The 26,381-nt window shown below is 48.8% G+C and overlaps 1 protein-coding gene and 32 non-coding genes across 33 annotated transcripts; all 33 read right to left on the bottom strand.

Moving 5' to 3' along the window:
* Positions 1–376: 376 nt before the first annotated feature.
* Positions 377–449, bottom strand: Trnar-ucg. The gene has a single exon. It is a non-coding gene; the product is annotated as a tRNA-Arg (tRNA).
* A 500-nt stretch (positions 450–949) lies between these two features.
* On the bottom strand, positions 950–1,021 carry Trnat-agu. Its single transcript has one exon. It is a non-coding gene; the product is annotated as a tRNA-Thr (tRNA).
* A 338-nt stretch (positions 1,022–1,359) lies between these two features.
* Positions 1,360–1,432, bottom strand: Trnak-cuu. The gene has a single exon. It is a non-coding gene; the product is annotated as a tRNA-Lys (tRNA).
* Positions 1,433–1,884: 452 nt separating this feature from the next.
* On the bottom strand, positions 1,885–1,957 carry Trnar-ucg. The gene has a single exon. It is a non-coding gene; the product is annotated as a tRNA-Arg (tRNA).
* Positions 1,958–2,457: 500 nt separating this feature from the next.
* Positions 2,458–2,529, bottom strand: Trnat-agu. The gene has a single exon. It is a non-coding gene; the product is annotated as a tRNA-Thr (tRNA).
* A 338-nt stretch (positions 2,530–2,867) lies between these two features.
* On the bottom strand, positions 2,868–2,940 carry Trnak-cuu. The gene has a single exon. It is a non-coding gene; the product is annotated as a tRNA-Lys (tRNA).
* A 452-nt stretch (positions 2,941–3,392) lies between these two features.
* Trnar-ucg lies at positions 3,393–3,465 on the bottom strand. The gene has a single exon. It is a non-coding gene; the product is annotated as a tRNA-Arg (tRNA).
* Positions 3,466–3,977: 512 nt separating this feature from the next.
* Trnat-agu lies at positions 3,978–4,049 on the bottom strand. Its single transcript has one exon. It is a non-coding gene; the product is annotated as a tRNA-Thr (tRNA).
* Positions 4,050–4,387: 338 nt separating this feature from the next.
* Positions 4,388–4,460, bottom strand: Trnak-cuu. The gene has a single exon. It is a non-coding gene; the product is annotated as a tRNA-Lys (tRNA).
* A 452-nt stretch (positions 4,461–4,912) lies between these two features.
* Trnar-ucg lies at positions 4,913–4,985 on the bottom strand. Its single transcript has one exon. It is a non-coding gene; the product is annotated as a tRNA-Arg (tRNA).
* Positions 4,986–5,491: 506 nt separating this feature from the next.
* On the bottom strand, positions 5,492–5,563 carry Trnat-agu. Its single transcript has one exon. It is a non-coding gene; the product is annotated as a tRNA-Thr (tRNA).
* Positions 5,564–5,901: 338 nt separating this feature from the next.
* Trnak-cuu lies at positions 5,902–5,974 on the bottom strand. Its single transcript has one exon. It is a non-coding gene; the product is annotated as a tRNA-Lys (tRNA).
* Positions 5,975–6,426: 452 nt separating this feature from the next.
* Trnar-ucg lies at positions 6,427–6,499 on the bottom strand. The gene has a single exon. It is a non-coding gene; the product is annotated as a tRNA-Arg (tRNA).
* Positions 6,500–7,005: 506 nt separating this feature from the next.
* On the bottom strand, positions 7,006–7,077 carry Trnat-agu. Its single transcript has one exon. It is a non-coding gene; the product is annotated as a tRNA-Thr (tRNA).
* Positions 7,078–7,415: 338 nt separating this feature from the next.
* Trnak-cuu lies at positions 7,416–7,488 on the bottom strand. Its single transcript has one exon. It is a non-coding gene; the product is annotated as a tRNA-Lys (tRNA).
* Positions 7,489–7,940: 452 nt separating this feature from the next.
* Trnar-ucg lies at positions 7,941–8,013 on the bottom strand. Its single transcript has one exon. It is a non-coding gene; the product is annotated as a tRNA-Arg (tRNA).
* Positions 8,014–8,519: 506 nt separating this feature from the next.
* Trnat-agu lies at positions 8,520–8,591 on the bottom strand. The gene has a single exon. It is a non-coding gene; the product is annotated as a tRNA-Thr (tRNA).
* A 338-nt stretch (positions 8,592–8,929) lies between these two features.
* On the bottom strand, positions 8,930–9,002 carry Trnak-cuu. Its single transcript has one exon. It is a non-coding gene; the product is annotated as a tRNA-Lys (tRNA).
* Positions 9,003–9,454: 452 nt separating this feature from the next.
* Trnar-ucg lies at positions 9,455–9,527 on the bottom strand. The gene has a single exon. It is a non-coding gene; the product is annotated as a tRNA-Arg (tRNA).
* A 497-nt stretch (positions 9,528–10,024) lies between these two features.
* Positions 10,025–10,096, bottom strand: Trnat-agu. The gene has a single exon. It is a non-coding gene; the product is annotated as a tRNA-Thr (tRNA).
* Positions 10,097–10,434: 338 nt separating this feature from the next.
* Trnak-cuu lies at positions 10,435–10,507 on the bottom strand. Its single transcript has one exon. It is a non-coding gene; the product is annotated as a tRNA-Lys (tRNA).
* A 452-nt stretch (positions 10,508–10,959) lies between these two features.
* On the bottom strand, positions 10,960–11,032 carry Trnar-ucg. Its single transcript has one exon. It is a non-coding gene; the product is annotated as a tRNA-Arg (tRNA).
* Positions 11,033–11,538: 506 nt separating this feature from the next.
* Positions 11,539–11,610, bottom strand: Trnat-agu. Its single transcript has one exon. It is a non-coding gene; the product is annotated as a tRNA-Thr (tRNA).
* A 338-nt stretch (positions 11,611–11,948) lies between these two features.
* Positions 11,949–12,021, bottom strand: Trnak-cuu. The gene has a single exon. It is a non-coding gene; the product is annotated as a tRNA-Lys (tRNA).
* A 452-nt stretch (positions 12,022–12,473) lies between these two features.
* Positions 12,474–12,546, bottom strand: Trnar-ucg. Its single transcript has one exon. It is a non-coding gene; the product is annotated as a tRNA-Arg (tRNA).
* A 497-nt stretch (positions 12,547–13,043) lies between these two features.
* Positions 13,044–13,115, bottom strand: Trnat-agu. The gene has a single exon. It is a non-coding gene; the product is annotated as a tRNA-Thr (tRNA).
* Positions 13,116–13,453: 338 nt separating this feature from the next.
* Positions 13,454–13,526, bottom strand: Trnak-cuu. Its single transcript has one exon. It is a non-coding gene; the product is annotated as a tRNA-Lys (tRNA).
* A 452-nt stretch (positions 13,527–13,978) lies between these two features.
* Trnar-ucg lies at positions 13,979–14,051 on the bottom strand. Its single transcript has one exon. It is a non-coding gene; the product is annotated as a tRNA-Arg (tRNA).
* A 506-nt stretch (positions 14,052–14,557) lies between these two features.
* Positions 14,558–14,629, bottom strand: Trnat-agu. The gene has a single exon. It is a non-coding gene; the product is annotated as a tRNA-Thr (tRNA).
* A 6,281-nt stretch (positions 14,630–20,910) lies between these two features.
* LOC124805099 (protein adenylyltransferase SelO-like) lies at positions 20,911–22,959 on the bottom strand. The gene has a single exon (XM_047265542.1). It carries the CDS (start codon positions 22,781–22,783, stop codon positions 21,077–21,079), a length of 1,707 nt encoding a protein of 568 aa, XP_047121498.1. The 5' UTR covers positions 22,784–22,959; the 3' UTR covers positions 20,911–21,076.
* Positions 22,960–23,497: 538 nt separating this feature from the next.
* Positions 23,498–23,569, bottom strand: Trnat-agu. The gene has a single exon. It is a non-coding gene; the product is annotated as a tRNA-Thr (tRNA).
* A 338-nt stretch (positions 23,570–23,907) lies between these two features.
* Positions 23,908–23,980, bottom strand: Trnak-cuu. Its single transcript has one exon. It is a non-coding gene; the product is annotated as a tRNA-Lys (tRNA).
* Positions 23,981–24,432: 452 nt separating this feature from the next.
* Positions 24,433–24,505, bottom strand: Trnar-ucg. Its single transcript has one exon. It is a non-coding gene; the product is annotated as a tRNA-Arg (tRNA).
* Between the last annotated feature and the right edge of the window lie 1,876 nt (positions 24,506–26,381).

Genomic DNA, 26,381 nt, shown 5'->3' with positions numbered 1-26,381 from the left:
CATGCTGCCTAATGTTTTCCTAGCGTCACACACGTCACGTACTTCAGTTTTATTTCATAATCATTTCTGAGGGGTACAGGAATTGCATGAAAACCTGCAGCGCTAGTGGTGTCAAAATTAACACACATATTTGATTTGACTCAGAAGCCGAACGGGTTACTTTCCGACGCTGTCTTAGATGCGCAAATGCCAGCCGAAACTCGCGGTGACGGCTCTCAGCCGACCATTTCGCTAGATAACACCGTTCTGGCTGTGTGTGTATCAAGCTCAAGTGCATCTCCAAGCAGGAAATGGACAACAGCAACATTCAGACGATTTCGTACTGCTCAATAGCTACACTAAAACGGTGTGTTTCTTTTGCAGACTTGGAAAAACACGACCGTGACAGGATTCGAACCTGCAATCTTCGGATCCGAAGTCCGACGCCTTATCCATTAGGCCACACGGTCACTGGCCGCCAAGTATTCCTTACATTCGTGTCATCTCGAAACGCTCATACCGCTGAGGAATTGTGTTTTCGTTCTACACAGCCGCTGCCTCTTGCTGCTTCCCACCCATTCGTTACATTCAAGCCTTTACGAGACCGACCAAGTAGAGATTGGGAATCAAGACCACACACTTTGTGCATTCGAAATCGAAGGCAGGGCGTCCCTCGCCGCATTTGCTACGATGGCGATTTGCTACTTCTGCAGAAGCGGCGGCGTCGACGACGACGACGACGACGCTCGCGAGAGGCTCTGTGATATTTGAAAAACACATGTAAAAAATATAAATCAGACTGCCGCCTCCCACCCTACGCTGTACCGCTTTGGAAAATGCTTTATCTGCGACATTCGCCTCAATCACATCTGAGAGTAATTCTAAATAAAACACCTGTTGCTAATTGTTCGTCGTTCCAGATACTGCTTGCTATACGGCCACGACGCGCAACTGATTTCGAAAATTCGTTTGCTTCCTGTGAGGATCGAACTCACGACCCCTGGTTTACTAGACCAGTGCTCTGCCACTGAGCTAAAGAGGCGCGGCCTAGCGGTAGTTTTGCGTACTTCGTGCTTACGCTCGTCTGGATCATCAGGCTTAAGCTGACAACACTTCATATTACCGACTAATATTTGCAGCTATGGCGCACCATTACTGCTTGGCTACACATCTCACACGTAACCGATGTGCTCTCCAACCAACACCACTTACATTTCAGAACATGTCTTTGACACATGTCTACGAAATCACCTTCACCTTCAGATACACTTTCCTTGCGACTGATGGAGACGTAGGCAAAGTTTTAAGTTGCTATTTCCATTACGTCACATTGATCAGAGAAACGGTAATTTACATCTGCAACGGAACAAAATTACGTTCCGCCCAGCGTGGGGCTCGAACCCACAACCCTGAGATTAAGAGTCTCATGCTCTACCGACTGAGCTAGCCGGGCTGCGTCGGTGACTACGTGTCGGGTCGCACGACACGCAGTCCTCGTTTGGGTGGGGTGGTCCCATACAGAATCTCTCCATGCTGCCTAATGTTTTCCTAGCGTCACACACGTCACGTACTTCAGTTTTATTTCATAATCATTTCTGAGGGGTACAGGAATTGCATGAAAACCTGCAGCGCTAGTGGTGTCAAAATTAACACACATATTTGATTTGACTCAGAAGCCGAACGGGTTACTTTCCGACGCTGTCTTAGATGCGCAAATGCCAGCCGAAACTCGCGGTGACGGCACTCAGCCGACCATTTCGCTAGATAACACCGTTCTGGCTGTGTGTGTATCAAGCTCAAGTGCATCTCCAAGCAGGAAATGGACAACAGCAACATTCAGACGATTTCGTACTGCTCAATAGCTACACTAAAACGGTGTGTTTCTTTTGCAGACTTGGAAAAACACGACCGTGACAGGATTCGAACCTGCAATCTTCGGATCCGAAGTCCGACGCCTTATCCATTAGGCCACACGGTCACTGGCCGCCAAGTATTCCTTACATTCGTGTCATCACGAAACGCTCATACCGCTGAGGAATTGTGTTTTCGTTCTACACAGCCGCTGCCTCTTGCTGCTTCCCACCCATTCGTTACATTCAAGCCTTTACGAGACCGACCAAGTAGAGATTGGGAATCAAGACCACACACTTTGTGCATTCGAAATCGAAGGCAGGGCGTCCCTCGCCGCATTTGCTACGATGGCGATTTGCTACTTCTGCAGAAGCGGCGGCGTCGACGACGACGACGACGACGCTCGCGAGAGGCTCTGTGATATTTGAAAAACACATGTAAAAAATATAAATCAGACTGCCGCCTCCCACCCTACGCTGTACCGCTTTGGAAAATGCTTTATCTGCGACATTCGCCTCAATCACATCTGAGAGTAATTCTAAATAAAACACCTGTTGCTAATTGTTCGTCGTTCCAGATACTGCTTGCTATACGGCCACGACGCGCAACTGATTTCGAAAATTCGTTTGCTTCCTGTGAGGATCGAACTCACGACCCCTGGTTTACTAGACCAGTGCTCTGCCACTGAGCTAAAGAGGCGCGGCCTAGCGGTAGTTTTGCGTACTTCGTGCTTACGCTCGTCTGGATCATCAGGCTTAAGCTGACAACACTTCATATTACCGACTAATATTTGCAGCTATGGCGCACCATTACTGCTTGGCTACACATCTCACACGTAACCGATGTGCTCTCCAACCAACACCACTTACATTTCAGAACATGTCTTTGACACATGTCTACGAAATCACCTTCACCTTCAGATACACTTTCCTTGCGACTGATGGAGACGTAGGCAAAGTTTTAAGTTGCTATTTCCATTACGTCACATTGATCAGAGAAACGGTAATTTACATCTGCAACGGAACAAAATTACGTTCCGCCCAGCGTGGGGCTCGAACCCACAACCCTGAGATTAAGAGTCTCATGCTCTACCGACTGAGCTAGCCGGGCTGCGTCGGTGACTACGTGTCGGGTCGCACGACACGCAGTCCTCGTTTGGGTGGGGTGGTCCCATACAGAATCTCTCCATGCTGCCTAATGTTTTCCTAGCGTCACACACGTCACGTACTTCAGTTTTATTTCATAATCATTTCTGAGGGGTACAGGAATTGCATGAAAACCTGCAGCGCTAGTGGTGTCAAAATTAACACACATATTTGATTTGACTCAGAAGCCGAACGGGTTACTTTCCGACGCTGTCTTAGATGCGCAAATGCCAGCCGAAACTCGCGGTGACGGCACTCAGCCGACCATTTCGCTAGATAACACCGTTCTGGCTGTGTGTGTATCAAGCTCAAGTGCATCTCCAAGCAGGAAATGGACAACAGCAACATTCAGACGATTTCGTACTGCTCAATAGCTACACTAAAACGGTGTGTTTCTTTTGCAGACTTGGAAAAACACGACCGTGACAGGATTCGAACCTGCAATCTTCGGATCCGAAGTCCGACGCCTTATCCATTAGGCCACACGGTCACTGGCCGCCAAGTATTCCTTACATTCGTGTCATCACGAAACGCTCATACCGCTGAGGAATTGTGTTTTCGTTCTACACAGCCGCTGCCTCTTGCTGCTTCCCACCCATTCGTTACATTCAAGCCTTTACGAGACCGACCAAGTAGAGATTGGGAATCAAGACCACACACTTTGTGCATTCGAAATCGAAGGCAGGGCGTCCCTCGCCGCATTTGCTACGATGGCGATTTGCTACTTCTGCAGAAGCGGCGGCGTCGACGACGACGACGACGACGACGACGACGACGCTCGCGAGAGGCTCTGTGATATTTGAAAAACACATGTAAAAAATATAAATCAGACTGCCGCCTCCCACCCTACGCTGTACCGCTTTGGAAAATGCTTTATCTGCGACATTCGCCTCAATCACATCTGAGAGTAATTCTAAATAAAACACCTGTTGCTAATTGTTCGTCGTTCCAGATACTGCTTGCTATACGGCCACGACGCGCAACTGATTTCGAAAATTCGTTTGCTTCCTGTGAGGATCGAACTCACGACCCCTGGTTTACTAGACCAGTGCTCTGCCACTGAGCTAAAGAGGCGCGGCCTAGCGGTAGTTTTGCGTACTTCGTGCTTACGCTCGTCTGGATCATCAGGCTTAAGCTGACAACACTTCATATTACCGACTAATATTTGCAGCTATGGCGCACCATTACTGCTTGGCTACACATCTCACACGTAACCGATGTGCTCTCCAACCAACACCACTTACATTTCAGAACATGTCTTTGACACATGTCTACGAAATCACCTTCACCTTCAGATACACTTTCCTTGCGACTGATGGAGACGTAGGCAAAGTTTTAAGTTGCTATTTCCATTACGTCACATTGATCAGAGAAACGGTAATTTACATCTGCAACGGAACAAAATTACGTTCCGCCCAGCGTGGGGCTCGAACCCACAACCCTGAGATTAAGAGTCTCATGCTCTACCGACTGAGCTAGCCGGGCTGCGTCGGTGACTACGTGTCGGGTCGCACGACACGCAGTCCTCGTTTGGGTGGGGTGGTCCCATACAGAATCTCTCCATGCTGCCTAATGTTTTCCTAGCGTCACACACGTCACGTACTTCAGTTTTATTTCATAATCATTTCTGAGGGGTACAGGAATTGCATGAAAACCTGCAGCGCTAGTGGTGTCAAAATTAACACACATATTTGATTTGACTCAGAAGCCGAACGGGTTACTTTCCGACGCTGTCTTAGATGCGCAAATGCCAGCCGAAACTCGCGGTGACGGCTCTCAGCCGACCATTTCGCTAGATAACACCGTTCTGGCTGTGTGTGTATCAAGCTCAAGTGCATCTCCAAGCAGGAAATGGACAACAGCAACATTCAGACGATTTCGTACTGCTCAATAGCTACACTAAAACGGTGTGTTTCTTTTGCAGACTTGGAAAAACACGACCGTGACAGGATTCGAACCTGCAATCTTCGGATCCGAAGTCCGACGCCTTATCCATTAGGCCACACGGTCACTGGCCGCCAAGTATTCCTTACATTCGTGTCATCTCGAAACGCTCATACCGCTGAGGAATTGTGTTTTCGTTCTACACAGCCGCTGCCTCTTGCTGCTTCCCACCCATTCGTTACATTCAAGCCTTTACGAGACCGACCAAGTAGAGATTGGGAATCAAGACCACACACTTTGTGCATTCGAAATCGAAGGCAGGGCGTCCCTCGCCGCATTTGCTACGATGGCGATTTGCTACTTCTGCAGAAGCGGCGGCGTCGACGACGACGACGACGACGACGACGCTCGCGAGAGGCTCTGTGATATTTGAAAAACACATGTAAAAAATATAAATCAGACTGCCGCCTCCCACCCTACGCTGTACCGCTTTGGAAAATGCTTTATCTGCGACATTCGCCTCAATCACATCTGAGAGTAATTCTAAATAAAACACCTGTTGCTAATTGTTCGTCGTTCCAGATACTGCTTGCTATACGGCCACGACGCGCAACTGATTTCGAAAATTCGTTTGCTTCCTGTGAGGATCGAACTCACGACCCCTGGTTTACTAGACCAGTGCTCTGCCACTGAGCTAAAGAGGCGCGGCCTAGCGGTAGTTTTGCGTACTTCGTGCTTACGCTCGTCTGGATCATCAGGCTTAAGCTGACAACACTTCATATTACCGACTAATATTTGCAGCTATGGCGCACCATTACTGCTTGGCTACACATCTCACACGTAACCGATGTGCTCTCCAACCAACACCACTTACATTTCAGAACATGTCTTTGACACATGTCTACGAAATCACCTTCACCTTCAGATACACTTTCCTTGCGACTGATGGAGACGTAGGCAAAGTTTTAAGTTGCTATTTCCATTACGTCACATTGATCAGAGAAACGGTAATTTACATCTGCAACGGAACAAAATTACGTTCCGCCCAGCGTGGGGCTCGAACCCACAACCCTGAGATTAAGAGTCTCATGCTCTACCGACTGAGCTAGCCGGGCTGCGTCGGTGACTACGTGTCGGGTCGCACGACACGCAGTCCTCGTTTGGGTGGGGTGGTCCCATACAGAATCTCTCCATGCTGCCTAATGTTTTCCTAGCGTCACACACGTCACGTACTTCAGTTTTATTTCATAATCATTTCTGAGGGGTACAGGAATTGCATGAAAACCTGCAGCGCTAGTGGTGTCAAAATTAACACACATATTTGATTTGACTCAGAAGCCGAACGGGTTACTTTCCGACGCTGTCTTAGATGCGCAAATGCCAGCCGAAACTCGCGGTGACGGCACTCAGCCGACCATTTCGCTAGATAACACCGTTCTGGCTGTGTGTGTATCAAGCTCAAGTGCATCTCCAAGCAGGAAATGGACAACAGCAACATTCAGACGATTTCGTACTGCTCAATAGCTACACTAAAACGGTGTGTTTCTTTTGCAGACTTGGAAAAACACGACCGTGACAGGATTCGAACCTGCAATCTTCGGATCCGAAGTCCGACGCCTTATCCATTAGGCCACACGGTCACTGGCCGCCAAGTATTCCTTACATTCGTGTCATCTCGAAACGCTCATACCGCTGAGGAATTGTGTTTTCGTTCTACACAGCCGCTGCCTCTTGCTGCTTCCCACCCATTCGTTACATTCAAGCCTTTACGAGACCGACCAAGTAGAGATTGGGAATCAAGACCACACACTTTGTGCATTCGAAATCGAAGGCAGGGCGTCCCTCGCCGCATTTGCTACGATGGCGATTTGCTACTTCTGCAGAAGCGGCGGCGTCGACGACGACGACGACGACGACGACGCTCGCGAGAGGCTCTGTGATATTTGAAAAACACATGTAAAAAATATAAATCAGACTGCCGCCTCCCACCCTACGCTGTACCGCTTTGGAAAATGCTTTATCTGCGACATACGCCTCAATCACATCTGAGAGTAATTCTAAATAAAACACCTGTTGCTAATTGTTCGTCGTTCCAGATACTGCTTGCTATACGGCCACGACGCGCAACTGATTTCGAAAATTCGTTTGCTTCCTGTGAGGATCGAACTCACGACCCCTGGTTTACTAGACCAGTGCTCTGCCACTGAGCTAAAGAGGCGCGGCCTAGCGGTAGTTTTGCGTACTTCGTGCTTACGCTCGTCTGGATCATCAGGCTTAAGCTGACAACACTTCATATTACCGACTAATATTTGCAGCTATGGCGCACCATTACTGCTTGGCTACACATCTCACACGTAACCGATGTGCTCTCCAACCAACACCACTTACATTTCAGAACATGTCTTTGACACATGTCTACGAAATCACCTTCACCTTCAGATACACTTTCCTTGCGACTGATGGAGACGTAGGCAAAGTTTTAAGTTGCTATTTCCATTACGTCACATTGATCAGAGAAACGGTAATTTACATCTGCAACGGAACAAAATTACGTTCCGCCCAGCGTGGGGCTCGAACCCACGACCCTGAGATTAAGAGTCTCATGCTCTACCGACTGAGCTAGCCGGGCTGCGTCGGTGACTACGTGTCGGGTCGCACGACACGCAGTCCTCGTTTGGGTGGGGTGGTCCCATACAGAATCTCTCCATGCTGCCTAATGTTTTCCTAGCGTCACACACGTCACGTACTTCAGTTTTATTTCATAATCATTTCTGAGGGGTACAGGAATTGCATGAAAACCTGCAGCGCTAGTGGTGTCAAAATTAACACACATATTTGATTTGACTCAGAAGCCGAACGGGTTACTTTCCGACGCTGTCTTAGATGCGCAAATGCCAGCCGAAACTCGCGGTGACGGCACTCAGCCGACCATTTCGCTAGATAACACCGTTCTGGCTGTGTGTGTATCAAGCTCAAGTGCATCTCCAAGCAGGAAATGGACAACAGCAACATTCAGACGATTTCGTACTGCTCAATAGCTACACTAAAACGGTGTGTTTCTTTTGCAGACTTGGAAAAACACGACCGTGACAGGATTCGAACCTGCAATCTTCGGATCCGAAGTCCGACGCCTTATCCATTAGGCCACACGGTCACTGGCCGCCAAGTATTCCTTACATTCGTGTCATCACGAAACGCTCATACCGCTGAGGAATTGTGTTTTCGTTCTACACAGCCGCTGCCTCTTGCTGCTTCCCACCCATTCGTTACATTCAAGCCTTTACGAGACCGACCAAGTAGAGATTGGGAATCAAGACCACACACTTTGTGCATTCGAAATCGAAGGCAGGGCGTCCCTCGCCGCATTTGCTACGATGGCGATTTGCTACTTCTGCAGAAGCGGCGGCGTCGACGACGACGACGACGACGACGACGCTCGCGAGAGGCTCTGTGATATTTGAAAAACACATGTAAAAAATATAAATCAGACTGCCGCCTCCCACCCTACGCTGTACCGCTTTGGAAAATGCTTTATCTGCGACATTCGCCTCAATCACATCTGAGAGTAATTCTAAATAAAACACCTGTTGCTAATTGTTCGTCGTTCCAGATACTGCTTGCTATACGGCCACGACGCGCAACTGATTTCGAAAATTCGTTTGCTTCCTGTGAGGATCGAACTCACGACCCCTGGTTTACTAGACCAGTGCTCTGCCACTGAGCTAAAGAGGCGCGGCCTAGCGGTAGTTTTGCGTACTTCGTGCTTACGCTCGTCTGGATCATCAGGCTTAAGCTGACAACACTTCATATTACCGACTAATATTTGCAGCTATGGCGCACCATTACTGCTTGGCTACACATCTCACACGTAACCGATGTGCTCTCCAACCAACACCACTTACATTTCAGAACATGTCTTTGACACATGTCTACGAAATCACCTTCACCTTCAGATACACTTTCCTTGCGACTGATGGAGACGTAGGCAAAGTTTTAAGTTGCTATTTCCATTACGTCACATTGATCAGAGAAACGGTAATTTACATCTGCAACGGAACAAAATTACGTTCCGCCCAGCGTGGGGCTCGAACCCACGACCCTGAGATTAAGAGTCTCATGCTCTACCGACTGAGCTAGCCGGGCTGCGTCGGTGACTACGTGTCGGGTCGCACGACACGCAGTCCTCGTTTGGGTGGGGTGGTCCCATACAGAATCTCTCCATGCTGCCTAATGTTTTCCTAGCGTCACACACGTCACGTACTTCAGTTTTATTTCATAATCATTTCTGAGGGGTACAGGAATTGCATGAAAACCTGCAGCGCTAGTGGTGTCAAAATTAACACACATATTTGATTTGACTCAGAAGCCGAACGGGTTACTTTCCGACGCTGTCTTAGATGCGCAAATGCCAGCCGAAACTCGCGGTGACGGCTCTCAGCCGACCATTTCGCTAGATAACACCGTTCTGGCTGTGTGTGTATCAAGCTCAAGTGCATCTCCAAGCAGGAAATGGACAACAGCAACATTCAGACGATTTCGTACTGCTCAATAGCTACACTAAAACGGTGTGTTTCTTTTGCAGACTTGGAAAAACACGACCGTGACAGGATTCGAACCTGCAATCTTCGGATCCGAAGTCCGACGCCTTATCCATTAGGCCACACGGTCACTGGCCGCCAAGTATTCCTTACATTCGTGTCATCTCGAAACGCTCATACCGCTGAGGAATTGTGTTTTCGTTCTACACAGCCGCTGCCTCTTGCTGCTTCCCACCCATTCGTTACATTCAAGCCTTTACGAGACCGACCAAGTAGAGATTGGGAATCAAGACCACACACTTTGTGCATTCGAAATCGAAGGCAGGGCGTCCCTCGCCGCATTTGCTACGATGGCGATTTGCTACTTCTGCAGAAGCGGCGGCGTCGACGACGACGACGACGCTCGCGAGAGGCTCTGTGATATTTGAAAAACACATGTAAAAAATATAAATCAGACTGCCGCCTCCCACCCTACGCTGTACCGCTTTGGAAAATGCTTTATCTGCGACATTCGCCTCAATCACATCTGAGAGTAATTCTAAATAAAACACCTGTTGCTAATTGTTCGTCGTTCCAGATACTGCTTGCTATACGGCCACGACGCGCAACTGATTTCGAAAATTCGTTTGCTTCCTGTGAGGATCGAACTCACGACCCCTGGTTTACTAGACCAGTGCTCTGCCACTGAGCTAAAGAGGCGCGGCCTAGCGCTAGTTTTGCGTACTTTGTGCTTACGCTCGAGTGGATCATCAGGCTTAAGCTGACAACACTTCATATTACCGACTAATATTTGCAGCTATGGCGCACCATTACTGCTTGGCTACACATCTCACACGTAACCGATGTGCTCTCCAACCAACACCACTTACATTTCAGAACATGTCTTTGACACATGTCTACGAAATCACCTTCACCTTCAGATACACTTTCCTTGCGACTGATGGAGACGTAGGCAAAGTTTTAAGTTGCTATTTCCATTACGTCACATTGATCAGAGAAACGGTAATTTACATCTGCAACGGAACAAAATTACGTTCCGCCCAGCGTGGGGCTCGAACCCACGACCCTGAGATTAAGAGTCTCATGCTCTACCGACTGAGCTAGCCGGGCTGCGTCGGTGACTACGTGTCGGGTCGCACGACACGCAGTCCTCGTTTGGGTGGGGTGGTCCCATACAGAATCTCTCCATGCTGCCTAATGTTTTCCTAGCGTCACACACGTCACGTACTTCAGTTTTATTTCATAATCATTTCTGAGGGGTACAGGAATTGCATGAAAACCTGCAGCGCTAGTGGTGTCAAAATTAACACACATATTTGATTTGACTCAGAAGCCGAACGGGTTACTTTCCGACGCTGTCTTAGATGCGCAAATGCCAGCCGAAACTCGCGGTGACGGCACTCAGCCGACCATTTCGCTAGATAACACCGTTCTGGCTGTGTGTGTATCAAGCTCAAGTGCATCTCCAAGCAGGAAATGGACAACAGCAACATTCAGACGATTTCGTACTGCTCAATAGCTACACTAAAACGGTGTGTTTCTTTTGCAGACTTGGAAAAACACGACCGTGACAGGATTCGAACCTGCAATCTTCGGATCCGAAGTCCGACGCCTTATCCATTAGGCCACACGGTCACTGGCCGCCAAGTATTCCTTACATTCGTGTCATCACGAAACGCTCATACCGCTGAGGAATTGTGTTTTCGTTCTACACAGCCGCTGCCTCTTGCTGCTTCCCACCCATTCGTTACATTCAAGCCTTTACGAGACCGACCAAGTAGAGATTGGGAATCAAGACCACACACTTTGTGCATTCGAAATCGAAGGCAGGGCGTCCCTCGCCGCATTTGCTACGATGGCGATTTGCTACTTCTGCAGAAGCGGCGGCGTCGACGACGACGACGACGACGACGACGCTCGCGAGAGGCTCTGTGATATTTGAAAAACACATGTAAAAAATATAAATCAGACTGCCGCCTCCCACCCTACGCTGTACCGCTTTGGAAAATGCTTTATCTGCGACATTCGCCTCAATCACATCTGAGAGTAATTCTAAATAAAACACCTGTTGCTAATTGTTCGTCGTTCCAGATACTGCTTGCTATACGGCCACGACGCGCAACTGATTTCGAAAATTCGTTTGCTTCCTGTGAGGATCGAACTCACGACCCCTGGTTTACTAGACCAGTGCTCTGCCACTGAGCTAAAGAGGCGCGGCCTAGCGGTAGTTTTGCGTACTTCGTGCTTACGCTCGTCTGGATCATCAGGCTTAAGCTGACAACACTTCATATTACCGACTAATATTTGCAGCTATGGCGCACCATTACTGCTTGGCTACACATCTCACACGTAACCGATGTGCTCTCCAACCAACACCACTTACATTTCAGAACATGTCTTTGACACATGTCTACGAAATCACCTTCACCTTCAGATACACTTTCCTTGCGACTGATGGAGACGTAGGCAAAGTTTTAAGTTGCTATTTCCATTACGTCACATTGATCAGAGAAACGGTAATTTACATCTGCAACGGAACAAAATTACGTTCCGCCCAGCGTGGGGCTCGAACCCACGACCCTGAGATTAAGAGTCTCATGCTCTACCGACTGAGCTAGCCGGGCTGCGTCGGTGACTACGTGTCGGGTCGCACGACACGCAGTCCTCGTTTGGGTGGGGTGGTCCCATACAGAATCTCTCCATGCTGCCTAATGTTTTCCTAGCGTCACACACGTCACGTACTTCAGTTTTATTTCATAATCATTTCTGAGGGGTACAGGAATTGCATGAAAACCTGCAGCGCTAGTGGTGTCAAAATTAACACACATATTTGATTTGACTCAGAAGCCGAACGGGTTACTTTCCGACGCTGTCTTAGATGCGCAAATGCCAGCCGAAACTCGCGGTGACGGCTCTCAGCCGACCATTTCGCTAGATAACACCGTTCTGGCTGTGTGTGTATCAAGCTCAAGTGCATCTCCAAGCAGGAAATGGACAACAGCAACATTCAGACGATTTCGTACTGCTCAATAGCTACACTAAAACGGTGTGTTTCTTTTGCAGACTTGGAAAAACACGACCGTGACAGGATTCGAACCTGCAATCTTCGGATCCGAAGTCCGACGCCTTATCCATTAGGCCACACGGTCACTGGCCGCCAAGTATTCCTTACATTCGTGTCATCTCGAAACGCTCATACCGCTGAGGAATTGTGTTTTCGTTCTACACAGCCGCTGCCTCTTGCTGCTTCCCACCCATTCGTTACATTCAAGCCTTTACGAGACCGACCAAGTAGAGATTGGGAATCAAGACCACACACTTTGTGCATTCGAAATCGAAGGCAGGGCGTCCCTCGCCGCATTTGCTACGATGGCGATTTGCTACTTCTGCAGAAGCGGCGGCGTCGACGACGACGACGACGCTCGCGAGAGGCTCTGTGATATTTGAAAAACACATGTAAAAAATATAAATCAGACTGCCGCCTCCCACCCTACGCTGTACCGCTTTGGAAAATGCTTTATCTGCGACATTCGCCTCAATCACATCTGAGAGTAATTCTAAATAAAACACCTGTTGCTAATTGTTCGTCGTTCCAGATACTGCTTGCTATACGGCCACGACGCGCAACTGATTTCGAAAATTCGTTTGCTTCCTGTGAGGATCGAACTCACGACCCCTGGTTTACTAGACCAGTGCTCTGCCACTGAGCTAAAGAGGCGCGGCCTAGCGCTAGTTTTGCGTACTTTGTGCTTACGCTCGAGTGGATCATCAGGCTTAAGCTGACAACACTTCATATTACCGACTAATATTTGCAGCTATGGCGCACCATTACTGCTTGGCTACACATCTCACACGTAACCGATGTGCTCTCCAACCAACACCACTTACATTTCAGAACATGTCTTTGACACATGTCTACGAAATCACCTTCACCTTCAGATACACTTTCCTTGCGACTGATGGAGACGTAGGCAAAGTTTTAAGTTGCTATTTCCATTACGTCACATTGATCAGAGAAACGGTAATTTACATCTGCAACGGAACAAAATTACGTTCCGCCCAGCGTGGGGCTCGAACCCACGACCCTGAGATTAAGAGTCTCATGCTCTACCGACTGAGCTAGCCGGGCTGCGTCGGTGACTACTTGTCGGGTCGCACGACACGCAGTCCTCGTTTGGGTGGGGTGGTCCCATACAGAATCTCTCCATGCTGCCTAATGTTTTCCTAGCGTCACACACGTCACGTACTTCAGTTTTATTTCATAATCATTTCTGAGGGGTACAGGAATTGCATGAAAACCTGCAGCGCTAGTGGTTTCAAAATTAACACACATATTTGATTTGACTCAGAAGCCGAACGGGTTACTTTCCGACGCTGTCTTAGATGCGCAAATGCCAGCCGAAACTCGCGGTGACGGCTCTCAGCCGACCATTTCGCTAGATAACACCGTTCTGGCTGTGTGTGTATCAAGCTCAAGTGCATCTCCAAGCAGGAAATGGCCAACAGCAACATTCAGACGATTTCGTACTGCTCAATAGCTACACTAAAACGGTGTGTTTCTTTTGCAGACTTGGAAAAACACGACCGTGACAGGATTCGAACCTGCAATCTTCGGATCCGAAGTCCGACGCCTTATCCATTAGGCCACACGGTCACTGGCCGCCAAGTATTCCTTACATTCGTGTCATCTCGAAACGCTCATACCGCTGAGGAATTGTGTTTTCGTTCTACACAGCCGCTGCCTCTTGCTGCTTCCCACCCATTCGTTACATTCAAGCCTTTACGAGACCGACCAAGTAGAGATTGGGAATCAAGACCACACACTTTGTGCATTCGAAATCGAAGGCAGGGCGTCCCTCACCGCATTTGCTACGATGGCGATTTGCTACTTCTGCAGAAGCGGCGGCGTCGACGACGACGACGACGACGACGACGCTCGCGAGAGGCTCTGTGATATTTGAAAAACACATGTAAAAAATATAATTCAGACTGCCGCCTCCCACCCTACGCTGTACCGCTTTGGAAAATGCTTTATCTGCGACATTCGCCTCAATCACATCTGAGAGTAATTCTAAATAAAACACCTGTTGCTAACTGTTCGTCGTTCCAGATACTGCTTGCTATACGGCCACGACGCGCAACTGATTTCGAAAATTCGTTTGCTTCCTGTGAGGATCGAACTCACGACCCCTGGTTTACTAGACCAGTGCTCAGCCACTGAGCTAAAGAGGCGCGGCCTAGCGGTAGTTTTGCGTACTTCGTGCTTACGCTCGTCTGGATCATCAGGCTTAAGCTGACAACACTTCATATTACCGACTAATATTTGCAGCTATGGCGCACCATTACTGCTTGGCTACACATCTCACACGTAACCGATGTGCTCTCCAACCAACACCACTTACATTTCAGAACATGTCTTTGACACATGTCTACGAAATCACCTTCACCTTCAGATACACTTTCCTTGCGACTGATGGAGACGTAGGCAAAGTTTTAAGTTGCTATTTCCATTACGTCACATTGATCAGAGAAACGGTAATTTACATCTGCAACGGAACAAAATTACGTTCCGCCCAGCGTGGGGCTCGAACCCACGACCCTGAGATTAAGAGTCTCATGCTCTACCGACTTTTTTTTTTTTTTTTTCTTTGTTATTTTTTTTTTTTTTTATTTTTTTTTTTTGTTTTTTATTTTTTTTTTTTTTTTGTATTCTTTATTATTGAACAAACGGAGAGTACATATATATATACACAAAGCAAAAGTTCTTCAAGGTACCAGTTAAACATATACAAATGAGTGTTAGGTAAACAAATTATTAGAATAACATGAAATACAACAAATTAGAACATATCCTGTTTTCCTTTTTTTTTTTGTTTTTTTTGTTTTGTTTTTGTTTAAAAATTTGTATTGAACAAACTAAAAGTACATATATATTCACTATGCAAAAGTTCTTCAAGGTACCATTTAAAAATATACAAATGACTGTTAGTTAAAAAAAAATTAAATACAACAAAATATAACATATTCTGTCTTCTTCCTAAAAAAAAGAAAAAAAAATTTTGTTTGTTTTTGGTCCATGCATGAGAACGTGGATAAGGGTGTTGCATCATGTGACAGGTAGGCATGGTACACCCCAACTTTGAGGGGGGTCAAGGAAGACGCTGCGGAGATAACCGGCAAAAGTTTGTCGGTAAGATGGTTTTCGGGTGAGGGTGCTATGCGCGGTCACAACTTTGTGCCAGAAGTCAAGGACTGTATGCGGACCACTCCGAAAGAGATATTCTAAAGCCTGTCCTCGAAACCAGATTAGGGTATGGTGCTTAGCAAGAGGGTAGTGAAATGTCTGGGGCAACAACAGGAAATCCGGGGTTACCGTCGTTGGCGGGGCACGGAGGTAAAAGCCCACGATTCGTTGGATGAGGAGCCATACGTTTTGTTTCAGGGGGCACGTAAGACGGTGCTCGTCGGTGTCTTCGAGCTGACAGTCAGGGCAGAGTGGGGAGGTGGCCAGTCCTATGTGATAAAGTCGACTATTAGTCGGGAATTTTCCATAGACTAAAACATACCAGAGTGCAGACACAGACGACGGTAAAAAGGGTGCATGCACACACCCCCAAACAGTGCGCCAGTGAATGTCAGGATGCTGTAGCACCATGGGGTCGCAAGGGTTGGACAGCATAAACAAACGATAATAATCTTTTGTACGGGGAGGACGGGTGACTGGAAGATCGGCCCGAACGTAGCTGAGTTCTATGAAACAATTCGCGACGTAGTACAATAATGGAGAAATAGGTGCCACATTGATCGGTGGATCGAGAGAAGCTGGTCGGAGGACATCTAAGAGGCTGCGTGTTAAGGACGGGACCGGCCCCTGCCAGTGCCGCAACAGAGTGTGGACAAAGAGTGCAGAAGAGCGTGGCTGCACGTTGACGAGTCCGAGGCCACCTTTTGCAGGAGGCAGTGTTAGAGTGTTGTAGCGGACTTTGAAAAGTGCCCCTGCTGACACGAAATATCCAAAGGCTGATTGGATGCGGCGGCCAAGGAGTAACGGCATTGGGAGGATCTGGGCGACGTGTACCAGTTTAGGGGCGACATAGATGTTGACATAGGACACACGTTGGAGTTGGTTTAAGTTACGGTGCACTTGACCGCGAACATGGTGCCGAATCGACTGCAAAAGCCGCCGGTAAGCCAGGGCCACTGTGCGGTGTGTGGAGCTCGTAAATTCGATACCCAAGTAACGAAGGGTGGCACTAACTGGGAGTGGGGTCGGCACCATAGCCGGGAGGCCGCGCCCAATGTGCATCATAGTCGATTTACTGACATTAAGAATGCTACCAGAATGACGTCCATACTGGTGGATCCATTGGATGGCGTCATTGAGTTCCGTGGAGGAGCAGGTGAGAAAGAGGAGATCGTCCGCATAAGCCCTACAGTGAAAGGTGTGGTCACGCAAAGTGAGGCCCTGCAGTCTAGAGGTAAGTCCAGTGATGAGGGGCTCAAGTGCAATGGCATATAGTAAAGTAGACATAGGGCATCCTTGACGCACAGAGCGGCGTATAGGAATCGGTCCTACAAGCCTGCCATTGACTTGTACCATCGAGACCGCGGGAAGGAGTAACCGGCGAATGGCATCGACAAAAAGCAAAGGGAACCCCATACGTGTCGCCACCATGAGGAGGAATGGGTGTCGAACGCGATCAAAGGCACTCGTGAAATCGACGGATACCAGTGCTGCACGAAGGCGACAAACCGACGCCAGTGCAATGAGGTCACGGCATTCTCCTAGGGCTGTTTGTAAGGTGGCCCCACAACCACGTGCAGTCTGCTCAGGTGAAAGGACCGTAGGTAAGACGGAGCGTATGCGCGCTGCTAAGAGGCGTGCATAGATTTTATAGTCTGCATTCAGTAGTGTAAGGGGGCGATATGCAGAGACATGAGACCCTCCCTTCGGTTTAGGCACAGGTAGAAGAATGCCAGTGACGAATTCAGGTGGAATTGGGAAGGACGGAGTAAAGAGTTCCTGAATCATTTCCGTCCAGCGAGGAAGCATTAACGTGGTGAACGCCCGGTAAAATTCCACTGGGAGACCATCTGGTCCGGGTGATTTGTTCTTGGCCCCTTTGTTGATCGCATCTACCACCTCTTCTGCGGTGATTGCAGACATCATGGACGTTGATTCCGCTACGGTGAGAGTCCGATCAGGGGAAGGACGGAGATCATCAGGAATGGGCGTCGCCATCGGTTCATCATCATAAAATTGGCGATAATGTTCAGCAAAGGCGGACACGACCGCCGCCTGTGTTGTGTGGTGAACACCATCGGAGGTCGTGATGTTGGGGACGAAAAGCCGACGTCGACGACTATGGTCGGATGCGGCATGGATTGTGGATGGGGTTTCGTCGTGGAGGAGGTCTTGTCGTCGGGAACGCACCACGACACCATGCAGTCGTGCACGTTGAAGAGAGAGGAGACGAGCTTTAGTACGTTGTCGTTCCCTGTGGGTGTCAGGTGATGGAGGGAGCGCATCGAGCTCACGGAGGACGGCGTAGTGAAAATTTGTGGTGTCTCGATGCCATGCTGCTGCTTCCTTGCCACATTGTATGAAGGCCTTTCTGATCGCAGGTTTGGCACATTTGAGCCACCAATGGAACGTGGATGTGTACTGCGCAAGGCGTCTTTCGCAAGACGCCCATGTAGTGGCAATACATTGTCGGCAGTGTGGATCATTAAGGAGGGAGGTATTAAGCTTCCAGTAACCTCTGCTGCGCCACACTGACTGAGGTGGCAGAGCCAGAGAGCAAATGACGGCGCAATGGTCCGAAAATGCAAGGGGCCATCGTTCAGCTTGGGCGACTTCATTGCCGAGGTGAGCAGAGACATAAAACCGGTCCAGTCTGCTCGCAGAATGTGCTGTATAATGGGTAAAACCGGGGGTATTGCCATGAATTTTCTCCCAAACGTCCACTAGATGAAAATCTTCGATTAAGGTGAGCAGCGCCGGGCATGGCGAATAACCAGGTACTTGGTCCTGCGGATGGAGGACACAGTTGAAATCGCCTCCCATGACAAGGCGATCATAGCGTCCAGAAAACAGGGGCGCCACGTCATGTCCGAAGAAAGTGGACCGCTGCCGACGGTTCGTGGAGCCAGACGGAGCGTAGATATTGATGACGCGCGTGTCGAAGATGGTAACAGCCATGCCTCTTCCACAGGGAAGGATTGTCGTGTCCGTGAGTGGGATTCCTTCGCGTATGTAGAAAGCCACTCCACGCCCTGATTGATCACATGTGGACGTGTATGAGTCGTAGCCGTAGACTGGTGGTAGTGTGGCAACGCGTACTTCCTGAAGAAGGGCGACGTCGACGTCAGAGGCCCGAAGCATGTCACATAGGAGTTGCAGCTTGGGTGCAGTGCCGATCATGTTGATGTTCAGTGTGGCAAACCGGTATGTTTGTTTCAGTGGTGGTGGACGCGCATCTACCATCACCAAGGGAAGTAAGAGGAGGGCACCGACAGGAAGTCCCGTCCCATCAGCTGCAATGCCTCGCTTTTGATGTTAACAGGTAGCCTCGTCCGGCGGAGGTAACTCATCCGGAGGAGGGGGCGTACCTTCCTCAATGTCGTCGGCCCATGCTCCTGTGCCGTGGGTCTGTCCAATGTCCATGGGAATTGCGTCGTTGTGAGAGAGATCTGGAGTTGTCGGCGGGGAGACAGGCGTCTCAACCGGCGCACCGATTGTTACATTGTGCGTGGCGACCTCCATAGTGGTTCCGTCCTGCGAAACGTCTTGTTCATCGTGAAAGTTGTCCGCCGACCTCTGCGTGGAAATGTCGGCTGCTTGGGTGTCGTCTTCGTCATCGCGGGTGGCAACGCTCTGAGAGCCCGTGGGTGAACGGCGACGGCGCTTGCGCCTACGTGGCGAGCGTTGTTTGCGCACGTGTTCCTCAGTGTCGGACGACGGCAAGGAGGAGCGTCGACCTGGTTCGAAGGCGTCGGTGGGTACAATGAAATTGTCAAACAGATGTTGTGAAGATGTACTGGTCTCCTCAGCATCCGGTGCGGGAGCCTGTTCGGAGGCAAGGTTGTCAGGTGGGACGTCTGTACCGTCCGTTGGTGACTGGGACGGTGGGACGTGCCGATCGGAAGGACCGGGCGACGGACTGGACGAAACTGTAGACGTGGCAAGAGCCGCTGCGTAAGTGACCGGTAGGGCGGTCATCGTGGGTGTGACGGACGCTTCCGACAACGGGAGCTGCGCGACACGTCGTTGAATGCATTCAGACCGTAGGTGACCTTCTTTCCCGCAACCGGAACAGGTCCGAGGTTGGCCGTCGTACATTATAATGGCACGGCAGCCTCCGATACGTAGATAGGAAGGCACGTGTTTCTGCAACTCGATGCGGACCTGTCTAACACCGTTTAAAACTGGATAGGTCTGAAATTGGACCCATCGTTCGGCAACATGTTCCAGAACGTTGCCATAGGGACGGAGCGCCTCGATGACGACGTCTGCAGGTAGTTCGAACGGCAGTTCGAAGATCCTTATCGTCCGTGTGCCGAGACCTGCGTGATCGACGGTAACGGGTCCGACGTTGCCGTCGGAATGACAGAAGCGCAGTCCACGTTTTGCCTCTTGAAGCACCTTGTCGCACGCCGCATCGTTGATCATTTTGACGTAGACGGTACTGCTAACTATGGACAAGTGGATACCAATTAGATCCGTTGGTGGTATTTTAACTTCATCGCGTATAAACCGTTCTACCTCCAGGGCCTTGGGTCGGGCGAAGTCGGAACAAAAGTTGAAACGTAATGTCTTCTTCCGATAGTTGTGCGCCATGGTGGTCTAGAAGGAAAACGGCACTTACAGCGGCCGAAGTAAACACAAACACACCGTGCGCGCCTCGCCCGCAGCGCTCTGGCGCGTGACCGCCTCGCAGCACTGCCGGCGGCAGACTGTGAGCTAGCCGGGCTGCGTCGGTGACTACGTGTCGGGTCGCACGACACGCAGTCCTCGTTTGGGTGGGGTGGTCCCATACAGAATCTCTCCATGCTGCCTAATGTTTTCCTAGCGTCACACACGTCACGTACTTCAGTTTTATTTCATAATCATTTCTGAGGGGTACAGGAATTGCATGAAAACCTGCAGCGCTAGTGGTTTCAAAATTAACACACATATTTGATTTGACTCAGAAGCCGAACGGGTTACTTTCCGACGCTGTCTTAGATGCGCAAATGCCAGCCGAAACTCGCGGTGACGGCACTCAGCCGACCATTTCGCTAGATAACACCGTTCTGGCTGTGTGTGTATCAAGCTCAAGTGCATCTCCAAGCAGGAAATGGACAACAGCAACATTCAGACGATTTCGTACTGCTCAATAGCTACACTAAAACGGTGTGTTTCTTTTGCAGACTTGGAAAAACACGACCGTGACAGGATTCGAACCTGCAATCTTCGGATCCGAAGTCCGACGCCTTATCCATTTTTTTTTTTTTTTTTTTTTTTTTTAGTTTCAACCCATTTTATTTCAAATAGTAACAGAAGTGCCAGAATCTCTCAAAGTGGCTAATAATCAACATTAAGAAACGCACAATACAATTCAGAAAAAAAGTAAGACAGACACTAAATAGAAACAATATTATGGTGAAATAACATATTTTTACATTGCACTGAATGTTTCAGCTGGAACAGCTAACTCGGAGGAACAGTGACCACTCCGGAGGAGGGTCTGCAAATTTACGCTTTTCTGCCTCTTCTTGAACTGTGAAAGGTTTTTTCAGTATCTCATGCAGCATCTGGACTTCAGTAAAGTCATCGTCTTCTGCTCGCTCAATAGCAACCTGTGCCATCCAGTTACGAAGAATGTAGCGTGGATTGAATTTCAGTATCCGTTCCTTCCGTACTTCCTCAGTTAAGCCTTTTTCTTTCTTCACTCTATTCCTATAGAGTTCAATAAAGTCTTCAAATAATCTGTGCCCAGACAATTTTTCTAAAGACCAGAGGGTGTCTAGTTTAGATTTGTCTGTAATATCAGTCAGATCAATTTCACCAAACTGCCTAAATGTCATTGTAAAATCAGCTCTTGTTTCTGCCATTATCTGAAGCAAGAGTGTGATTAGCTCATCATCTGAGTCTTCAGGCTGTTGTAAACCCAACTTTCTCACAAATGCTTGTCTCCTTTTCTGAGTGGAATAAGATGAAAGGCTATTCATAACATCCAATATCTGGCTCCTCTCATCATCGTTTAAGAGAGGAGACAAAGCATGGGCAAGCTTTTCGAGGTTCCATCTGACAATTTCGAGCTGTTTACAAAGAGCATATCTCTTCTCATCATCTGATGAATTTGGCACAAAGAGTGGATCATAAGTTTCTACAAAACCAAAGGGACCATAGTCAATGGTAATTCCAAGCAGGCTCATGTTATCTGTGTTCAGTACACCATGAGCAAATCCCACAGTATCCCAATGTATTGCCAGGTCCATTGACTTATATGCTATATCACTAAACATTTGAACATATTTATTCTTGTCATCCTTCAAGTCAGGGAAATATTCCTGAATGATGTAATCTACTAAAACTTTAAGAGTTGCCAATTCACCATTCTCTGTCAAAATTTCCAGGGAACCAAACCGGAACCAAGAAGGTGCTAGCCTGAGCACTACAGCTGCTCTCTCTGCTTTAGGATAACCCTTGTAAAACTGATCCCTTACAACAGGATCTTCACTAACAACTAAGGCGGCAGCCCTAGAAGTTGGAATCCCTAAATAATACATGGCTTCAGAGCATAGAAACTCTCTGACTGACGAACGAAGCACTGCTCGTCCATCACCAAACCGCGAGTATGGTGTCCTTCCTGAGCCTTTCAGTTCTAATTCCCAATGTTGTCCTTTGCTGTTAACGTATTCTCCAAGCGATACTGCTCTTCCATCTCCTAGTTGGTAAGCCCAAAGTCCAAACTGGTACCCGCCGTATCTGTGAGCTAACGGTGTTGAACTATCCAACACTTTATTCCCAGCTATAAACTGAATAAATTCCTCTGTGTCACTTATTTCCGGATCCATGTCAAGAATGTCTGTTAGTGCATCTCGCGAGATCGACACAAGCCTTAGCTTTGTTTTTAATGGCACCGGTGACACTTCTGAAAACACAGCATTTTCTACATTCCCACGGACATAGTTTTCTTTTATTTCATCAATGGGCAACTGTTTCAGTTTGCTACAAGAAAACTGCCATTCACTTAGGCTTCTTTTCAGCCTGGGACAAGTATCACGCCCGATTATATCCATCACTAAGTGCGTGTAATTCTTCGGCCACTTATCACAAATGTCACAGGTTATCGAAGTGGCAACAACACACAAAATCGTCGAACACAAAAGAATCTTCATTAATTACAAATGGGATACATCATGTAAATTGAAAAACTTCATTACAGGCGCCACACCTATTTTCATGAGTGGCTGTATTTTGAATGTCAACTGCTGCCATAACAATTAACTGCTTCAATATTTTCCACTTACAGTTAAGCGACTATAATAAATTTATAGTGAAAATTATAAAACAACACACTAAATATCGATTAATCGATGCCCATTAGGCCACACGGTCACTGGCCGCCAAGTATTCCTTACATTCGTGTCATCTCGAAACGCTCATACCGCTGAGGAATTGTGTTTTCGTTCTACACAGCCGCTGCCTCTTGCTGCTTCCCACCCATTCGTTACATTCAAGCCTTTACGAGACCGACCAAGTAGAGATTGGGAATCAAGACCACACACTTTGTGCATTCGAAATCGAAGGCAGGGCGTCCCTCGCCGCATTTGCTACGATGGCGATTTGCTACTTCTGCAGAAGCGGCGGCGTCGACGACGACGACGCTCGCGAGAGGCTCTGTGATATTTGAAAAACACATGTAAAAAATATAAATCAGACTGCCGCCTCCCACCCTACGCTGTACCGCTTTGGAAAATGCTTTATCTGCGACATTCGCCTCAATCACATCTGAGAGTAATTCTAAATAAAACACCTGTTGCTAATTGTTCGTCGTTCCAGATACTGCTTGCTATACGGCCACGACGCGCAACTGATTTCGAAAATTCGTTTGCCTCCTGTGAGGATCGAACTCACGACCCCTGGTTTACTAGACCAGTGCTCTGCCACTGAGCTAAAGAGGCGCGGCCTAGCGGTAGTTTTGCCTACTTCGTGCTTACGCTCGTCTGGATCATCAGGCTTAAGCTGACAACACTTCATATTACCGACTAATATTTGCAGCTATGGCGCACCATTACTGCTTGGCTACACATCTCACACGTAACCGATGTGCTCTCCAACCAACACCACTTACATTTCAGAACATGTCTTTGACACATGTCTACGAAATCACCTTCACCTTCAGATACACTTTCCTTGCGACTGATGGAGACGTAGGCAAAGTTTTAAGTTGCTATTTCCATTACGTCACATTGATCAGAGAAACGGTAATTTACATCTGCAACGGAACAAAATTACGCTCCGCCCAGCGTGGGGCTCGAACCCACGACCCTGAGATTAAGAGTCTCATGCTCTACCGACTGAGCTAGCCGGGCTGCGTCGGTGACTACGTGTCGGGTCGCACGACACGCAGTCCTCGTTTGGGTGGTGTGGTCCCATACAGAATCTCTCCATGCTGCCTAATGTTTTCCTAGCGTCACACACGTCACGTACTTCAGTTTTATTTCATAATCATTTCTGAGGGGTACAGGAATTGCATGAAAACCTGCAGCGCTAGTGGTGTCAAAATTAACACACATATTTGATTTGACTCAGAAGCCGAACGGGTTACTTTCCGACGCTGTCTTAGATGCGCAAATGCCAGCCGAAACTCGCGGTGACGGCTCTCAGCCGACCATTTCGCTAGATAACACCGTTCTGGCTGTGTGTGTATCAAGCTCAAGTGCATCTCCAAGCAGGAAATGGACAACAGCAACATTCAGACGATTTCGTACTGCTCAATAGCTACACTAAAACGGTGTGTTTCTTTTGCAGACTTGGAAAAACACGACCGTGACAGGATTCGAACCTGCAATCTTCGGATCCGAAGTCCGACGCCTTATCCATTAGGCCACACGGTCACTGGCCGCCAAGTATTCCTTACATTCGTGTCATCTCGAAACGCTCATACCGCTGAGGAATTGTGTTTTCGTTCTACACAGCCGCTGCCTCTTGCTGCTTCCCACCTATTCGTTACATTCAAGCCTTTACGAGACCGACCAAGTAGAGATTGGGAATCAAGACCACACACTTTGTGCATTCGAAATCGAAGGCAGGGCGTCCCTCGCCGCATTTGCTACGATGGCGATTTGCTACTTCTGCAGAAGCGGCGGCGTCGACGACGACGACGACGCTCGCGAGAGGATCTGTGATATTTGAAAAACACATGTAAAAAATATAATTCAGACTGCCGCCTCCCACCCTACGCTGTACCGCTTTTTTTTTTTTTTTTTTTTTCCTTTATTGAATTTCAATTCCCCCCGAAGGGGGCGGGCTGGCAGCAGCTTAGGACGCCGCTCTGCAGCCTACAGGTTTTCTGACAAAGAGCAGGAGAATAAATAATAATAAAAAACAGGCGATAAAATCGGGGACTCATTGAGTAACAAGGTGAAAAGAAAATGGGGAAATGAAAACAAACAACAGAGGGATGATGAAGCGAATAAAAATACATACGGAGCAGACAGGGGAAACAATAGACAATTAAAAAAAACACGGCGACAGTCTGGATTCTGTTCGCAAAGTATATAAAACGCACACCCAGCGACAGCATGGTTTCTGTTCGCAACACAACACTGAATAGGCACTAGAACACAGCACGAAAAAGTCGGCAAAGGTGACACCACAGTCGAGAGCAGGTGGGGGGAAACTGAACAGGAGATGGGAAAACAAAAAGGGGGGGAAAGGAGAGTAAAAGCGAAGGGGGGGGGGAACCGGGAAAGGAGCTGATGGAGGATGAGGACCCATAAGAGGGGTGGGGGGCAGACGCGACAGGGAGGGGGGTAGGCAGAGGAGGGGAAGACAAAAGGACTGGGGGGGAGAAGGGAGGTAGGGAGAGGTGTAGTGGGGAGGAAACAGGACGGAAGGGGGGGGAAGAGGGAGCCCAGGGAAAGGACAGAGGAAAGGAGGGGGAGGGAGGATCAGAGTTGATAGGAAGGATAAATGGAGGGAGAGAGGGCATCATCCGGGAGGGGGAGTTGACGGAATCCACCTTGGGAAAGGAGATGGAGGGTGTAGAGATGGAGGGTAGGGGGGACACAACGGTGAAGACGGGGCAGGGGGCGAGGATGGGAGAGGAGAGGAGCAACCAGGGGGTGAGGGGGTTCAAGACGGCGGGAGGTGTAGAGGATGCGGATATGTTCGAGGAAGAGGAGCAGATGGGGGAAAGGAATGAGATCATAGAGGAGCCGCGTGGGGGACGGGAGGCGGATACGGAAGGCGAGGCGGAGTGCATGACGCTCAAGGATCTGGAGGGACTGATTGAATTTAGGGGGGGCAGATATCCAGGCAGGACTGGCATAACAGAGGATGGGACGCATTAAGGATTTGTAGGTGTGGAGGATGGTAGAGGGGTGCAACCCCCATGTCCGGCCAGAGAGGAGTTTGAGGAGGCGGAGGCGGTTGTGGGCTTTGGATTGGATGGATCGGAGATGAGGGATCCAGGTGAGGTGACGGTCAATGGTGAGGCCAAGGTAGGTGAGGGTGGGGGTGAGACGGACAGGACGTGCGCAGACAGTAAGGGAGAAATCCAGGAGCCGGAAGGAGCGAGTGGTACGACCTACGATCATTGCCTGGGTCTTGGAAGGATTGAGTTTCAGGAGCCATTGGTTACACCATGCAGCAAAAAGGTCAAGGTGATTTTGGAGAAGGCGTTGGGACCGTTGGAGGGTAGGAGCGAGGGCGAGGAATGCGGTGTCATCAGCATATTGCAAGAGGTGCAGTGGAGGGGGGGGTTGGGGC

This window comes from Schistocerca piceifrons, chromosome 7 (genome assembly GCF_021461385.2).
Source record: "Schistocerca piceifrons isolate TAMUIC-IGC-003096 chromosome 7, iqSchPice1.1, whole genome shotgun sequence".
Classification (NCBI taxonomy): Eukaryota; Metazoa; Arthropoda; class Insecta; order Orthoptera; family Acrididae; genus Schistocerca; species Schistocerca piceifrons.
The sequence above is the reverse complement of the archived record's forward strand: the minus strand, read 5'-3'. Positions and strand labels throughout refer to the sequence as shown.

Coding starts and splice junctions, on each gene's coding strand:
- LOC124805099 (XM_047265542.1), bottom strand. CDS start 22,783: ATGAAGATTCTTTTGTGTTCGACGATTTTGTGTGTTGTTGCCACTTCG.